The sequence below is a fragment of the Dipteris shenzhenensis genome, chromosome 18 (assembly GCF_047967505.1).
Source record: "Dipteris shenzhenensis isolate YYH24624 ecotype China chromosome 18, Dip_SZ_1.0, whole genome shotgun sequence".
Taxonomy (NCBI): domain Eukaryota; kingdom Viridiplantae; phylum Streptophyta; class Polypodiopsida; order Gleicheniales; family Dipteridaceae; genus Dipteris; species Dipteris shenzhenensis.
Window position 1 is genome coordinate 46,753,205 of NC_141613.1, and position 15,825 is coordinate 46,769,029.

Here is a 15,825-nt window from a genome sequence, read left to right on the forward strand (position 1 = left end):
TAGGTTTGAAGGAGAATAGGAGACTCTTTTTCCTCAATGCTTCGATAGTAATTTAGAATTTTTTTTAAAAATACCAAAACAGTCCGTCACCTTTTGCTCCAACCAAGCATATTAAGAGGCAACGAAGTGTCCACAACCCCCAACTTTGAATACGAAGCAAACTTAACATACTCAACATTGACCACCTTTTTCTCCAATTAACTTTCCAGGAAAACATACTTTGCAAAAATCCACCATGATAGTTGTATCTTGAGAATTTATTCAAAAACAATTCATTTCATAACTGAAACTCATAATCTGTTAAAATACAATTCTAATCCATAAGATGCCTGTAAGTATGCAAAGAATAGCTGGAATGGATATCCTGAAAAAGAATATTAACATCTTACAAAACTCAACGGCTTGATGACTACAGAGATATGGACAAGAAAGGTCCATATCTTTTCGTAGGCCAATACCGATCTTCTCCGTCGTAAAAGAGATGGAGGATCTCGTTCTAAGCAAATTACAACCAGCTCATGAACTAACATCATCTCATGTGCATGGTGTTGAAACAAAATTTTCCCAGGTTGAAAGCATGAACCAACCTTTATGATCACTCTTCGTTGTAATCATTCTTCGTTGTCCACACCCCATTCCTCAGTAGCCTCATCACCCCCATTGACAAGCACCTCACTTTCTGCAGAAGGTGCCTCATATTCCTGGCCATCCACAAGTACCTCTCCCCCATCCTCTAGTACCTCTCCCCCATCCGCTTCAATGAATTCTTCGGTTTCCTCGACCTTCAGAAGCAACAAAACGATGCACATCGTTTACTAAGGCAAGCCAGGCAGATCAGACTGAAATTACCAATGCATTGTATAAATGCACACACCTCATGAAGGGAATCCCCATTCTCAGTAGGCATCTCCCCATTCAAGTGTAAAGTCTTCAACTCGTCAATCAAGTCTACTTTTGTGCTTCCCACATGATTTAAATACTCGCTTGCTGGCAAAAGATTCTCTCTGGCAGACATTGTTCAACAACAGCAGATATTACTTAAAAATGATCTAATGCCAAGAAAGGACATCTCAAAAAGAGACAGCAGATATTACTTAATGATCTAATGCCACGAGAGGACACCTCAAAAAGAGAACCACCTTGCAAATCTGCAAATCTACGAAATAAATCTACGATGGAATCTTGAAATATGGAAGGATGACCATGTGTGCTGCAGACCTGGAAGGTTTTAATCTCGCTTCAGCCTCCAATGCCCAGTGCCAGTCCGGGAACAAATTTGGATATTCTTCTGGATCGGCCAGGGATTCAGCAGCTTTTTGATTGATCTGCATATACACAATAGAATGCTGTAATTCCATGACGGAACTTATGACAGAACAATAAGAACTGCAAAGAACAATGTCAGAAACATGCTCCAAATCATACTGGTCATAGCATATGAACTTAGACTTCTCCATCTATACGAACCTTCTTGAGATCATTACGCCACAGTTTAACGATCTCTGAGACCTTACTTGGCAGATATGCTCTAGCCATAAAAGCAGCTTCAGGTATCCGATTGCTGGAAAGGTCATCCAGATAATATTGGGTTTGATTAAACATCGACCAAAAAAAAAGAGCAAACAAACAAAACACCCATCAATCATCCTAACTCGTCCATTTAGAGAGCCTTCCTTCTGATGTAATTAAGGGCTGCATAGTCATAAGGACTTGACTTACGGAGTTCATAATGCCAACTTTTCCATATCCATAAAGTACAAGCAGTGATATTGATTCAAAAAGAACATGCTTCAAACATGCAACTCATCCTTCAAATCTATCCCTATCGAACCATGCAGATAGAACATGCAACTCATCCTTCTAATTGTGAATTTTACTGTCCCAGGGGTACAAAATTATGTCAACCAAAGCATATCAAAGAGCATGTCCCCAAACAAACAATGCAAAACTACAGACAGTACACCTCAGCTGAGGCTTCAACGAATAACTATAGGACGTACAATTCGCTGGAGCCTGAATAGCACCCCCTTTGCCTCCCTTCGTGCCTCCCCCCATGAGCTCCTCCCTGCTGCCACCTGCTCCCCCGCCCCACCGTCCCCCCTCCAACCTCATTTGCCTTGCTCTTACCAAGGGGCCAGGCTAGCAGTTTCGAGCTGCCTTTTCCCCTTCCTTTGTACCTTGCTGGTTGTTTTTTGACAGCCCAGGAAGGCTTTCTTGGGGTGTCTGCCACATACCTTTTTCTTCCTTTTTCTTTCTTTTTCCATCCCTTTCCCCTCCCCTTGTCATCGCCCCCTTTCGTCCCATTCGCCTTTTCGCTTTTTTGGCTAGCAGGAGCAGCTTTTACTTCGTCTATTTGGGGATTGCAATCTTGGCGATGACCCTTTTTGTTTGCTAAGGGCACTTATGGCAGCTCCCTCAACTCCCACAGCCGTTCGGAATTCCCTCTCCCAAAAGTATGAGCAACAACTACAGACAACAATTCCAGGAGAAACTGGTTAGAGATTTGGATCCATGTGAGTTTGGCTTTGGAGGGTGACCACATGCAAGAGGTCACCATCTATGGGAGAGGTGTCTTCTTCTCCATCTGAGTTCCCCTTGACATTACCCAAGTCTCATGGAGCAAAGTCTTATTCTCCTCAGCTCACATTTGGTTTTCCTCATACCTTGGTACCATGGTTTCACAGTTGATGACATGGAGACGACACACGATGTGCCGAGGATCCTAGTGACAATTCGTTTCCCAAGGCTTCCAAAGAAATATCCTCTCAAAACAATTCGTTTCCCGAGGCTTCCAAAGGAATATCATCCATTTCGTCTTCCATCAAAGCTTATTTTCTCGAGTAAGGACTCTGGGTACTCCGCGATCACCCTGAGCCACGGAACCCCATCATCTGCAAGGACTGAGGTGGTTGTAACGGGGGGCCTCTAGCACGATAACAAAATCTATCTACAGACCCTAGATAGGGGGGACCTTAGACAGAGGATTGAGGTTTCAAGCCTCCCAAGGCAGTGCCTCAACTGCAGACATATGGTACACCAAGCGAAAGCAAGCCCTCCCAATGCAAGTCGCGCCTACACCCATCAACAGCCTCGCACTCGCACAAGTTAAACAAATAGTAGCACAAGTCACAACACCTTTGGTCAATCCATCCAAGGGGGGTTGGACTCAGCCAAGCAAATGAGCTATGAAGAACCGAAGATGCCATGAGGACACTGTCGACAGCAAGCGGTCGCGAGGCCCCCTTAAGATGCCCCTTGACACCTAGGGGAGAGGTCTTTTTTAATCTCTGGATAGAACCCCCTCCCCCGCCCCCACGGGCGAGCGCCTCAGGGTTCCCATACAGCCCAAGAGACTACCTAAAGTTCAAGTGCAAGAGAGGTGCCCCCTCTCTAGTCGCCTGCTACCCCCCCCCCCCCAACACACACACACACACCTTCCTCCTCTTCCCCCATGCCCACCCTTCACTCCTCCCTGCCGCGCACACACCCGGTGATCGCCCTCACCCTCCACCCCCAAATCATCCCTTCTCCCCCCCCCCCTCCCCCCCGTAGCCTCATCTTCCCTCCTCCCCTCCACGCTTCTTCCATCTCACAGTGTCTCCTTTGCCTAGGAAAACTAGCCAAGCGCGACTTCCCAATCACACTCCTAGTCTAATTCTTCACCAGTTCAAAAGCACGGCTCCCACCATGCTGGCACAAGAGAGACTCCATTTTTCTCCAAGTCTCCAAGGACGAAGCCTCAACCAAGGAAATCCATTCCGCGAGAGTTCTAGTGGTAAAACTATCTTAATGTTCCAGGTGGATATCCCATTGCAACAAAGATGTCAGTCTTGATCATGTAACCCCGCAAAGAGGTATCTATTGGAGTAGTTGGGAGCCCTTCTCGTCCTTTCTAGGGCTTCGACTCAGCAACCACAAGAGAGCGTTGGACCCGCATCTCTTCGACTTGATGTGAGACCAGATGTTCCGCATGATGGAGGAGTGGTTGGAACTTGGGAATAGCTCTAGTGCTAGTAGTGTGCGGCACAACCTATTGTATTGGAGCTCGGCCAAACTCTCTTGAGCACCTTGCCCACAGCTTGGTACATAGTCTCTTGATGGTGTTTTCACAGGGGATGTGCATATAACAGCTCAAGTGCTTGGTGCGCGATGTCTTGTGGGCAGGCTCAAATGGTACACGATAGCCAGGGTATCTTGGCAAATGGTCATCCTCCCCCAATCGGAGGGAGGACTCACTTGGCATCATTAATCCAAAAAGTTGTTGGGCAATGTGGTCTTGTCCCAATATCAATCCTTCGAAGCTCTTGCTTCAACAAGGGCTTCTCACGAACACACCCCGCATAGGAGAACATCGTCAATAGTCTCCGCGGTGTATCTTCTTAGAGGCTCCCCTCACTAGTTTGCCAAGGTCTTCTAGGTTGATGTACACAACGCAACGTCTCCTTCCCGCCAACAGCATGTATCCACACCCAAGGACAATGCTTGGGAGATAGTGCCTGGCATCACTGCTTGGAACATCTGGGTCGACCGTTGCAATTTGGCGGTGGGAGGCCACCAGGTCTCCCCAACAGCCACCCTCCTTGCCATATGGCATGATATCATCTATACCTTGCACACTATATGGAAGGGACGATGGAATCTAGGACGACCGCCAAAAGGTTGGTGTGTTTCTACAAATCTTGGTCGTCTACATTTTCACGGATTGTTGGTTGTATAGTTTCCTATCTTGGTTGTTGGCCCTTGTCTCTGAGATTCCCTAGGCAATGAATCGGGTTCTCGCAAAACAGCTAGTCAACAGCCAGTTTCTTTCATTGTATTTTCTTCCACGATCAGCGCTACATGCATAGCTGACTTGTATGGTTGGCTTTTTCATCAAGCATTAAAATAGAAAGTTCTCTCTAGAAAAAATAAAAATAAAAAGAAACATAGCATATATCCCTGAAAATGGTATCCAAATTCGGACAGATCTTAGTCACATTACCACACTTCAGTATTAGTTTTGAGATCAGGAGAGCTGACCTATCCACAAGAAGTTGCAAACATTCTTCGAGTTGTCCAAGCATAAAAAGGCAAACAAAAGCCACATTGTTTTTTCCGTTTTCCCTGGCCAATGATGCCAACTTTTTCATTCCTCCAGAGTTTCCAAGTGATGAGTATAGCAGTAGCAAGCCACTCAGATCTGTTGCACGAGTCAAACACTCTTCGGCCAAATCCAGCTGTATGAAGGTGATTGTTAGACAGGGAAACAAAAAGACCTAGCTATCAGGAAATTCTTTGTGCACATAAACAACACATCCAGATCATTCTCATGTGCAGCAGAATATAGACTGGATGGAAAGAACATAAATATATAGACCCGAGTCCTTTATTTATTTCTTTAGTGAATCCAGCTGTCTTATAATTTGAAAAATGGTCCCCAATATGTACAAAGCTATGCTAATGACAGCTACACATAATGTGCAAGGATCTGGCTGTAACTATGACCACACCTATGATGATCGCAGGTAAACTTCTAATAACAGAAGATTTGCGAACATTGCCGGTAGAAAACAGACGGAGGGGAAGGAAGGAGCAAAGGGCAGGGAGGGGAGGGCAGAATGAGTTCACCTTTCCAGCAGACATTGCCAACTCCCCAAGCTGCTTCCACTTGGACTCACTTTGAGCTTCCTCTGCAATGGCCTGCAAAACAACATACTAAGAACATGCTAAACTTGCACAAGTACTTCAGAGACTTTTGAAAATGACTGGATAGATTGCCTAAGGATTATTTACAAGGTCTATGATGAATTTCATTGATCAAAAGTAGTTCAAGTGGAAAATAATATAAAAGAGCAGCCATACCTTTGCCACTTCCAGTCTTCCCAATTGGACAGCAAGGTCAAACTTATAATCAGGATCTGTCGCTATTGCAAGGGCTTCCTCTAACATGTTACGTGACTCCAAAAACCGAGCAACACTGTATCGAAGAGAGAAATCAGCCTCATTTATCAAAGGGCTCCACTGAGAGCAACCAAATTACCATCGCAAGAAACATAGATAAACATTATGCTATGACGAGTAATCTTCTCTCTCCTAGTAAGGAAATCCTCAGTACAAATTGACAGGAAACAGGGTTGCTCACTCACTCCTGCATCCATCAGGCTACAAATGGCTCTACGGCACTCGAAAGACTAAGAGAAATAAGAAATAGCTGTGTTTACAGGTATGTTTACTGCCATCTTACCTATTGTATTGCTCTTTTGGTATGGTGGGTAGCACTTCTTCAGCCCGCTCCACGTCTCCTCTCATTACAAGAGTCTTATATTCAATCAGGCTCAGCAACAAGGTGTAGCTCATAATGCTGCAATATAATACAAGACAGCATTCATGCATAGGCCATTTGAATACATCAATAGGCTAGAAAAGTTTATCAATGCACAATGCAATGCTCAAAGCTCACTTGAACTCCTTATCGATAAGGTAAACTCTGCTTTGGCTAGCAAGATATCCAAGCAGATACATAGGCCGATCAAGGTGATACATGGTGGTGACCTGCAATGGGGCATAAAGATCTTTTTTTTTTTTTTTAATGTAGTGTGCATCCAATAGTACAGACAAAAAGTGCACCAAAGATAAATCAAAGATCTCTGTTCAATCAGCAGCTCAGTTGATTACCTCTCCTCCGACACAATAATTTAACCTCCAGGCTGAGTTGTTGTATATGAAGCAATCTCCAACCCATATGCCGGTACGGACTCGTTCTGAAATCTCATGCAGAAGCTCAAATGCATCCTCAACTCCTTGTTCATCAACTGGCTTACCAGAGTCTAAATATGCAGCCACAGCATCTCGCTGCATTGAATGCATACATTAGCAATAAAGGGTTAAAGAATGTCATACATCACTTCATTGGTTTGCCTAGAGTAAGTCTATTCTTAACAAACGGTAGATAACAAGACTCTTCCTAATTGGATCTGGCGCGTCCACCACATCTTGCCGTCAACAAACAGAAGAAACAAAGAGCAGTGCATTATACTTCACATACACTGTACTTCAGTATGTAAAAGGAGTTGTCACTAGAAATTGTGACCAAATCTCCACTATCAGCCCAATAGACATCCTGCGCATGCACAAAAGGGAGGAAACACCAAAAGTAATCATAATCCAGAGTATGATCCCCATTTCTTTTGCATCTTACAGAACAATCATGTGGCCGCACCGTCACAGCTTCAAAACAAATGAAGATTAAAAAGAAGCGAACACAATATGATGTGCATGAGGACGGCAGAGGTAAAAAGAAACAAAGTAAAAAGGGAAGAGAGGGAAGGAAGGTGCCACTAGGAGAAAAACAGCCTTTGTTCGTTTTTTAAATAGAGGACCACAAGAGAAGAATATGCAGAGGCTTAGACATCTTATTAGTAAGAGCGAGCATGCCACCCAGCACATACCTTCACAGAGACATCTATGCGCCGGATCACCCGACATTCTGCCCAATCGTAAAAACATACAAACTCATTTGAGCGAACTGCCAACAGGGCACCACCATAAATACCTTCAGCCGAAAAAGTAGGACGAATACTTTTCCTCTCCTGCAGTCATAGCAAGCTTTATCTCAGTCGATCAGGTACTAAAGAGTGCACCCCTATGAAAAATATATATAAACGAAAAGCGAAGGCAGAGTAAAGACATGACGTAAGGAGCCTCGGCTACATAAGAGTTCACTCACAAAGTCCCAAGCCATAACCTTCCTTATGCATAGCACAAACTACATGCTTAGAAATCCTTACTTCATCAGCACCCAAAAAATAGGTACACATGACATGTTCAAATCTCTTTGATATGTGTGCATTCATACACATAATAATGTGCTGAGCTTAAGTCACTTCTGTAGTAGACTCAGTCATGACATACTCTCACACTACAGCACAAAAAGGATATGCAGTCTTCTTCCATCCCTGTTTTTGTCATTTAAGCATGCTGAAAAACAGGTTCCAAAACACATTTTCTGTCATTTTTCAGTTTGCCTGACACCTTAGGCTTATGGAAGATAGAATCCTGATGGAAAATAAAGAAAATACGTGTTTCAAAAGAGTAATACAACTTGGCTATTCTGCTCAAAGTAATATCACATGCATTTGCACACAGCGAAGAGCTCATGTTCAAATCTCTTTGATACGTGTGCATTAACACACATAACAATGTGCTGAGGTTAAGTCACTTCTGTAGTAGACTCAGCCATGACATACTCTCACAATACAGCACAAAAAGGATATGCAGTCTTCTTCCGTCCCAACAGTTATAAGAGATCTGTTTTTGTCATTTAAGCATGCTGAAAAACAGGTTCCAAAACGCATTTTCTGTCATTTTTCAGTTTGCCTGACACCTTAGGCTTATGGAAGAGAGAATCCTGATGGAAAATAAAGAAAATACGTGTTTCAAAAGAGTAATACAACTTGGCTATTCTGCTCAAAGTAATATCACACGCATTTGCACACAGCGAAGAGCTCATGAGATTAGGGCATTCCCAGTCTTCATAATTTGTTCTGAGGTCGATATTGCCAACCCAACAAACAAGAAAAAACAAATAAACAAACCTTAAGGGTGCTTCCCCAGGTGACGAGCACCAAGTCCCATCACAAATAAAATGGCATCATAAGCTGGGGGTTAAGAAAAACTCGGATTTGCATGCTCATGCATGCTTGCCATTCTAGTTGTGCATCTCTGAAAGTTATATTCATAGGAGATTGCATGCTTTTGTACTCCAACTGATCCTTCAAATACGATATGCATAGTAACTTGTAAGCTGATGTGGCTGGCTTATACGACAGATTGGGCTGACTTGTATGGCTGCGAACTGCCCAAACTTGCTTATATGGGCAATTGCACAGCTGATGTGGCTCTCTGCAAAGCTGACATCTTGCCCTGAGGGTGAGAGTTAAGGCTTGATACAAACAAAATCTAGAAACTCCTCCTGGACCTCATCCCTAGTGCCATTTGGTCAACTCTACGTTAACTGAGTCCATAACTGTGCTAGGAACTAACAAGCATCTCCACTGCATCCTCCATAGGAAATATTTTCTGTGCATGTCATGAAGGACTGAATTAGAATGACTTCTTGAGATGGCATATTGACCATGCAGTGGGTGCTCCTATCTTGGCCAGGGCTGCCTGCTGCATGCTGCTGCCAGGGCTGTCCTTTTGCAGCTATATGCTGCCCTGCCACACAGCAGCTACCAATAGACCACTGGCTGAGTGCTCCAGGGATGTAATTGTTTGCCTCAAAGACATCCTGACTTTGTTTGCCTCAAAGCCATCCTGGCTTGGCCATCTGAGATCCATGCACCCTACTCACTACACCATGGTCTAACAACCTCTATAACTCATTTACACAATCTTCTTGCACATATCCAAGACGTCCCTTCTCTGGAAGCCAAAGATTCCTCCAACACATAGGCCTTGAACATTGCCACACACAAGTCCTTCCCCTATACTAATAAATCTGATGGGATCATCATAGGCACATACCTTCCTATGAGCCCCCGAACAAGGACATAGGGGAGGTGTACCAGCAGTATGTGTCGAGAAAGTTAGCTGTCATGTGGGCAGAGAGAGAGACTAACATGAGGGCAGATCTGAGTGGGTATGCAATGCTGCCACATCGGCAGTATGCAGGCTACCATGTGGGCAGCATGTACGACAGCAAAAAGCTACTGCTAGAAGACTGCACGGACCTTTTACCGATACAAGACAGCATGCTGAAGCAGGAACATGCTGCTGCAGGATAGCAGCAGCTATTGGGGGCCGGGGCCATCTATGGGCCTGGACCAAGGCAGCAACAGACCTGCATACAGAAAGGTCGGCAGACTGAAGCATCCAGAGCAGAGAGGGCCAGAGGGACATGTGGAAACACTGTCACGATCTGTGACGTATTCCTTTCTCTTTCTAGACTTATGGATGGTTTGATGAATGGACACTTGTGGAAGGGTATGCCCTTTCGACGGGACACTTCCTAATGAGGCACAACTCTTCACAAGAGACATCCTATTGAAGAGACATTCCTATTGTCATGTACCCTCTCATCAAGGGTCACACCCTTCACAAGGGGTACACACCTCTTCATGCACATACCCTTTGGAGTACACACCTTTTCATGTGTGACTCTTCACTCTCTATATAAGAGAGGCCCAATTGTATGGATGACACAACATCTACCCTACAAATATTCAAGCAATACAATTATTCCTTGTTCTCTGCTATCTCAGTCTCCTTTCTGTTCCTTAGCACATTTCTAAATATAGTAAATCTAGGATTTCTTACAGTGGTATCAGAGCAAAATTCGCTCCTACCTGTAGGAAATGCCCCCCCACCTTCTAGCGCTGATCTGATACATCTTTTCCGCTAGAAGGATATTCCGTGCACATTGTGCATGGAAGAGATGGAGAGGATGAGCGTAAAAATTTTAAACGCCTACCCTGCCTTAAGTCATCTATGGCCTCTCCATCTCCCTCACATCACAAGTTGATGTGAATGGACACGACAAAAATCGTGTCTTTTCAGGTGCTTGGGCTGTCCCAAAACCAAGAGACGCACCTTTTCCACCATGGGACACACCTTTTGGTGACGAGTCTCGACTCCTCACTCACGGGACACACCCCATCGTGGACAAAAGGACATACCTATTCATGTAGGGACACCCCTTTTAAAAACAGGGACACACCCCTTCATGAAAAGGTGCACCTATTCCAAGGGTCACACCCCTTCGAATAGGCACACCTTTTAGGCCCCAAGTACCTACAAAAGGGTACCTAGAGGGGTAAAAACGAAAAAAAAATAAACCCATCCCCTACCCCTAGGATTACCCTAGCTACCTAGGGTTAACTAAACCCCCCATTTAATTTTTGGGGCAACTAACCCTTTAGGCAGCCCCCAACGAAAAGTCGCATCTTTTTCCCCAACGAAAAACTGCACATACGGATTTCCATACCACCTGCGCCAGCCCTGCAGCCAGCCATCACCCTCGCCGTACAGTTCTGCGCAGCCTTGCCGTACTGCCCTGCGCAAGCCCTGCAGCCAGCACTTGCCCTTGCCGTACAATCATGCGCAAGCCCTGCAGCCAGCCCTTGCCCTTGCCGTACAAGCCTGCGCAAGCCCTGCAGCCAGCCCTTGCCTTTGCCGTACAGCACTGCGCAAGCCTTCTGCTGTACAGCCAGCTGCGCTGTCCTGCCACAGTTCCTGCGCCATACTGCATGACCCGCCTTGCACAAATCCTTGGCCTCACCAGCCCCCCCCCTTCTACGCAGTCCTTTGACCCGCCAGGTTTTTTTTTTCGCTCCTGCCTTTCCTGCGCAGTCCAGCCCTGGGCAATGCTCCGCGCCTCACCATTGACAGCCTGCAGCCCCTTGTTTCGCCATTTTTGGCCCTGCCAAATCAGCACCAGTTGAAGTTCCTCGCGTGACGAAGACAGCCTGTTGACAGCCCGGACCAGACAAGTATCGATCGCTCCTCGCAAACCATTGCACCATGGATCTCCGGACACCGATTTGCAGCCTTCTTCTACGCAACAACTTGGAAGATTAAATTATTGCCAGGTGGAGTCTTTCCAATCTGCTTTTAAGGATTCTCTTTAACAAATTACAGCAAATGAAAGAATCCACATTAAAGCATGGAAACCCCTGGTAATTCACCCGGCATTTCAAGGACACCTCAGGCATCAGCTACCACACAATATCGTGTTCAAATTGCACAGCCAGCCCATTTCGGAGCCTTTGCATCTTGGATCTTCTGTGTCACGTGCCCTCCTAGTGACTTGGACCACATCCTCTACCTTCTGCATGAGGCACCTCAGTTACATTATTTCCTCAGCACAGTACAGGTTGTGTTCCACGAGACACGAAGATATCCTGAACCCGATATTCCTCAAGAGTTTGCTGTTCATTTTTGGAGAGAATTTTATCCCTCACCTTCGGTATCTCCAGGGTACTCTCCACCTCCTTCAGCTCCCAGATATCCTCCTCTACAGGTTGTACCTTCCCCAAGTCAGTATTTACACTCTGAAGGCACTCCCTCTCCTGGATATCCTCCACTTCCGACAGCAGCTCCTTATCCCTTTTCAGATCCGTGGACTCTGCTACCTACCCCAGTCCTCTCGCGAGCAGTAACACCACTTTTAGCATCTCCAGTGTTACCTCAGACAGGACCTCCTTTACCAGGTTTCCACGGGTGGTTCCATCCTGCCTCGCCTGCCCCCTCCAACATGAGCAACCTCAGGGAGCAGCCCGAATCTTCTTCCAAGAATGGTACAAACTAGAGCGCAAGTTCACGCTTTTCTCACAAGGATCTCCGATATGTTGCAACGCTCGCGTGAAGCCTCTCCAGAGATCAAAGACTCAAGTCCAAAAAAGACCCCTAAAGTCAACGTACAAGGCGAATCACTACTGCAACTTCAAATTTCCCAGCTTCAGGACAGCATTTCCGACTTGGTCCAGAAAGTTCAACAACTTCAAGATTCTCGAAGTACCACACATACAGAGGATGACGTGACGCAACCAGACTACTATGCGGATTCATTCCCACCAGAGGTAGAAAACACTAAACTACGTGCCCTCTACCGTTTACTTCAAGCTTCCAAAACTAAAAGAATTGACATCAAACTTCCGGAAGCCTACACTGGTCAACGCAATCGCCGAACAGTTGACCAATGGCTCGCAAAAATGCGCATGTATTTTGATACTGTTGACCTCACTAAAGGCAAAAAGATCGCCTTGGCAGCCTCCCTCCTCAAGGATACAGCTTTTCTATGGTGGCAAAGACGCTTAAAGGACGGCAAAAGTGTGTTAACATGGGAACGTTTTAACACGTGCTTCGTAAGCAAATGGGCTCCCTGTCTTCCTACATCTCTCAGTTCACCACATTGGTGCTGGAGATTGATGGTTTAACTGAGGATGATCGCCTTCATGCTTTCATCTCAGGCCTAAATCCCTCGTTACGCATTGATGTTCTTAAAGCAAACATCACCACCACAGATGGCGCTATTACTTACGCAGAGCGCATTACAGATTTCCAAAACACAGGGAAGCAGAGTGCTAATCGCACACAGAACTCTCCTATGGCCAAAGGTGCTCGCCCTCAAGATAACACCAGGTTTCGAAAAAACTTCGGTAATCACGGTCAGCAACAGTCTCAAGATCCCCAGAAGCCTCAGAAATCATTTGCTGGATTCCAACAGAAGCACTCCCCCAAGGATCGCGCTTTTTCTTCTTCACAAAGTCATTACCGACATCCCCAACATAAAGGTGCGGCCACTGACAAGAAGAACAGCTCCAGCACAAAAGGACTTTGTACCATCTATACAGGCGACCATAGATGGTTCGATTGTCCCAAGCGCCCAAAGCAAAATTCCAATATGGAACCTAGCACTTCCCAAAGAGAAGATGCTACCCCAGCACAAGACAAGAAAGGCAAAGCTGTTCGAATGGCGAATACCATCCACCTGAGCCTTGCCAGCAAACCCGAACCTTCCCTGGCCACTCAAGTACTTTGTGTTCAAGGATCGATTCGTGGAACAACGGTCACCATCCTCATCGACAGTGGCTGTTCTCATAATTTCCTAGCCAGTTCTGTGGTCGATAAACTTCGATTGACCACCAGTCCTAGTCTCATGGACTATCAGATTGAACTCGCAAATGGAACAACTTTCTTGTGTAACACCAGGATTAAAAACTTGTCTTTTCGCATCCAACATTATACGGACAAGTTGAACTTCGACATCATGCCTCTTTCTCGGTACGATGTCATACTTCGACAACAGTGGCTCTACGACTATGATCCATCAATCAATTTTCGCAGCCATACTATCCAGTTTGTCCACCAGGGAAAACTTATTGAGCTAACTGGTTCTAGGGACTCTCCTTCAACCCCCGTTGCCTCTGTCCTACAAGTAAAGAAGTGGGTTCGTAAACGTCAAGTAAAGACTTCACTTCTGTTGGTTACGGCAGTAGAGGAGACACCAACAAAGGATCCTCCTGAATACCTCAACCAATCTTTTTTCCAGCCTTACCTGGATATTTTTTCACAAGAATTGCCAAAGCAGTTACCACCTCGACGACCAGTGGATCACCCAATCGAACTTATTCCCAACAGTATTCCACCGTTGAAACCTCCTTATCGAGTTTCTTACACTCAAAATAAAGAAATCCAAAGACAGGTCACCGAACTACTCGACAAAGGTCACATTCGGCCCAGTCGCAGCTCTTTCGAATCTCCTGTACTACTTGTGGAAAAAAAGAACAAGTCAATGCGCCTCTGCATCGACTACCGAGCCCTCAACAAGCTCACTATCAAAAACAAGTATCCATTGCCTCGCATCGATGACCTCTTCGATCAACTTCTACATGCAACACAATTCTCAAAGATTGATCTTCGTTCAGGTTATCATCAAATCCGCATACAAGAAGGTGATGAATACAAGACAGCTTTTCGAACAAAGTATGGACACTATGAATGTTTGGTCATGCCTTTTGGGTTAAACAATGCCCCGGCCACATTCATGACATTAATGAACGACATCTTCAGGCCTTTCCTCGATAAGTTCGTCATCGTTTACCTCGATGACATTCTCGTTTTCAGCAAATCCCTACATGAGCACAAACAACATCTTCACCAAGTTTTTGAAGTTCTCCGCGCAAATTCTCTCTACATCAACATTGAGAAGAGTGAGTTCTTCAAGACCCAACTCGAATATTTGGGACATGTTATTTCAGCTCAAGGCATCTCTGTAGATCCCAAGAAGGTCGAGGTAATCCGAAACTGGCCTACTCCTAAGAATGTTCATGATGTCCGCTCTTTTCTCGGATTGGCAAACTTCTACCATACAAAGGTCTATCAGTTTTCCGAAATCGCAGCTCCTATGTCCGAATTATTGAAAAGCACAGCAATTTTTCAGTGGCTTCCCGAAACAGAGTATAGTTTCCAACAACTCAAGCAAGCACTCACTACCACACCAGTTATGTCTATTGCTGACCCAAACCTTCCGTTTGAGGTCATGACCGACGCTTCCGACATCGCTACAGGAGCAGTCTTGATGCAAGAAGGCAGAGTTATTGCTTTTGACAGCCATAAACATTCTGATATCCAAACCCAATACCCGGTTTATGATAAGGAGTTTCTTGCCGTTGTACATGCTTATCGCTCTTGGAAACATTATCTCATGGGAGCCGACTCTGTGGTCAAGACAGACCATCACTCTCTAAAGTATATCTTTACTCAGCCAGTCATGAACGTTCGAGATCTGGACGACTCCGACACTACTTGGCAATCTGATGAAGACTCTGTGGTCAAGACAGACCATCACTCTCTAAAGTATATCTTTACTCAGCCAGTCATGAACGCTCGAGAAACATTATCTCATGGGAGCCGACTCTGTGGTCAAGACAGACCATCACTCTCTAAAGTATATCTTTACTCAGCCAGTCATGAACGCTCGAGATCTGGATGACTCCGACGCTACTTGGCAATCTGATGAAGACTTACAGCAGTACCCTGACATTTTACAGCAGTATTTTCAGAATTTACAGTGATATTTTCTACATCAGTTCATTATCTCCACCAGGGTCTTCTTTTGAGTGGGAGGGGATGTCACGATCTGTGACGTATTCCTTTCTCTTTCTAGACTTATGGATGGTTTGATGAATGGACACTTGTGGGAGGGTATGCCCTTTCGACGGGACACTTCCTAATGAGGCACAACTCTTCACAAGAGACATCCTGTTGAAGAGACATTCCTATTGTCATGTACCCTCTCATCAAGGGTCACACCCTTCACAAGGGGTACACACCTCTTCATGCACA

General features: G+C 45.3%; 1 protein-coding gene across 1 annotated transcript in view; it reads right to left on the minus strand.

The window, feature by feature from the left end:
• Positions 1 to 272: 272 nt before the first annotated feature.
• Positions 273 to 15,825, minus strand: part of LOC147891313 (coatomer subunit beta'-1-like) — a 41,743-nt gene continuing 26,190 nt past the window's right edge. The window contains exons 13-24 of the mRNA XM_087389698.1: positions 7,428 to 7,568; positions 7,025 to 7,099; positions 6,655 to 6,831; positions 6,440 to 6,531; positions 6,224 to 6,340; positions 5,842 to 5,956; positions 5,608 to 5,679; positions 5,020 to 5,216; positions 1,468 to 1,561; positions 1,219 to 1,325; positions 875 to 1,004; positions 273 to 782 (exon numbers count right to left, since the gene is read on the minus strand). Of these exons, the coding sequence (XP_087245824.1) occupies positions 612 to 782; positions 875 to 1,004; positions 1,219 to 1,325; positions 1,468 to 1,561; positions 5,020 to 5,216; positions 5,608 to 5,679; positions 5,842 to 5,956; positions 6,224 to 6,340; positions 6,440 to 6,531; positions 6,655 to 6,831; positions 7,025 to 7,099; positions 7,428 to 7,568 (1,488 nt within the window). The 3' untranslated portion in view covers positions 273 to 611. The remainder of the gene's footprint in view (positions 783 to 874; positions 1,005 to 1,218; positions 1,326 to 1,467; positions 1,562 to 5,019; positions 5,217 to 5,607; positions 5,680 to 5,841; positions 5,957 to 6,223; positions 6,341 to 6,439; positions 6,532 to 6,654; positions 6,832 to 7,024; positions 7,100 to 7,427; positions 7,569 to 15,825) is intronic.